The 1,322-nt window shown below is 45.8% G+C and overlaps 1 protein-coding gene across 3 annotated transcripts in view; it reads right to left on the bottom strand.

Annotated features, from left to right (window-relative positions):
* Nucleotides 1-1,322, bottom strand: part of stat5a (signal transducer and activator of transcription 5a) — a 64,852-nt gene that overhangs the window by 12,425 nt on the left and 51,105 nt on the right. For all 3 annotated transcript variants that reach the window (XM_032536477.1, XM_032536478.1, XM_032536476.1), the window contains 3 exons: nucleotides 866-996; nucleotides 610-761; nucleotides 50-205 (listed from right to left, as the gene is read on the bottom strand). In XM_032536477.1, the coding sequence (XP_032392368.1) occupies nucleotides 50-205; nucleotides 610-761; nucleotides 866-996 (439 nt within the window). The remainder of the gene's footprint in view (nucleotides 1-49; nucleotides 206-609; nucleotides 762-865; nucleotides 997-1,322) is intronic.

Genomic DNA, 1,322 nt, shown 5'->3' with positions numbered 1-1,322 from the left:
CACACACACACACACACACACACACACACACACACACACACACACACACCTGGTGACCAATGCTGAGATGATATCTGTGATAGTACTGTTGAGTTCGTTGAGGAGCTCTTCAATGGGGCCGGGGATTGGCAGCTGTTGTCTGAGGTGTTCTGCCCTCCGAATCTGCTGCCTGTTTTGCCAGATAGTTTCTGACAGCTTCTCACACCTAACAAACACACACACAAACACACACACACACACACGCACAAGTAAGAATTTAGGCCTAAGCATAGACATGCCCAGAGGAAATATGTTTACATATTGTACAGAAATATGTACTCCAGCATACCATTAACAATTTAAATCAAAACAGGATAGTTACAACATGCTTGAGTGGATAGGTATTTTTTATCCAAAAAATACAAAGAGAACAACTGCCATTCTGAAAATAAGAGTTTTCTGAAAAAAGAGTCTGACTGTCAGACAGTCTGTGTGTATGTTTATTAGGAGCCAATAAACTTTGGAAATAAACCCAGCGGTAGTCAATTGAAAGCTTGTAAACCTGTAACCCTTTGCTTTGGGAGGGAGTCTAGTGGCTGGGATCTTGGTGGGAGGTGGAGGAAAACTCACCAGGACTGCAGGATGTCCAGGCCTCCCTCTGGCGGGCCCCCATTGCCTGCCAGCTGTTGCCGTCTCTTCCACTGGATCAGCTCGTCATCCAGAATGATGGTCTGCTGCTTCCTCAACAGCTGCAGTGTTTTCTGGTGCTTCTCTGCCAGGTCCTGCACATTAACAGAGAAGAGGAGCTTTGACTTGCAATCACACAGTAGCACTTGTGCACGTACATACAGTATGTTTTCTTTAAGTGTGCATCTTCAAGTCTTACCAGTCTGTATTTCTGTAGTGTGTTGGCCTCTCTGGTCAGCCATGCCTCCACAGTGGCTCTCTTGCTGAGGAGGGCGGGCTCCCGTAGCTGTCGGTCAGCAGGGGGCAGCGTGGCCAGGCTGGTCAGCTGTGCTGTGGAGGGTTGGGGTTGTTGCCATCCAAATGGGGGAGGGGCGGGGAGGAGTTAGAGAGGAAGGGAGGTAAACAGAGATGATGTAAAAATATTTAACATGTGCGCATAAAGTGCACATACATGTACTCTCTAGCATAACACAGACCTCAACACAACTAGGTGTTGTTTTCTGAATGATGCAACATAAATGCAAAGGTTGCAGGTTGTGGAGGCTCCAGGTGTTTGTTTTTCATTGCTGATCTACAGCATCCAGCATACTTCAGACAGCTATGAAATATATGTGAGTATGGAAAGATCTTTTTTTCTTTCTTTAAAAAAAAAAAAA

The sequence above is a fragment of the Etheostoma spectabile genome, chromosome 15 (assembly GCF_008692095.1).
Source record: "Etheostoma spectabile isolate EspeVRDwgs_2016 chromosome 15, UIUC_Espe_1.0, whole genome shotgun sequence".
NCBI lineage: Eukaryota > Metazoa > Chordata > Actinopteri > Perciformes > Percidae > Etheostoma > Etheostoma spectabile.
Note: the sequence above shows the minus strand (reverse complement) of the source record. Positions and strands in the feature narration are given on the sequence as shown.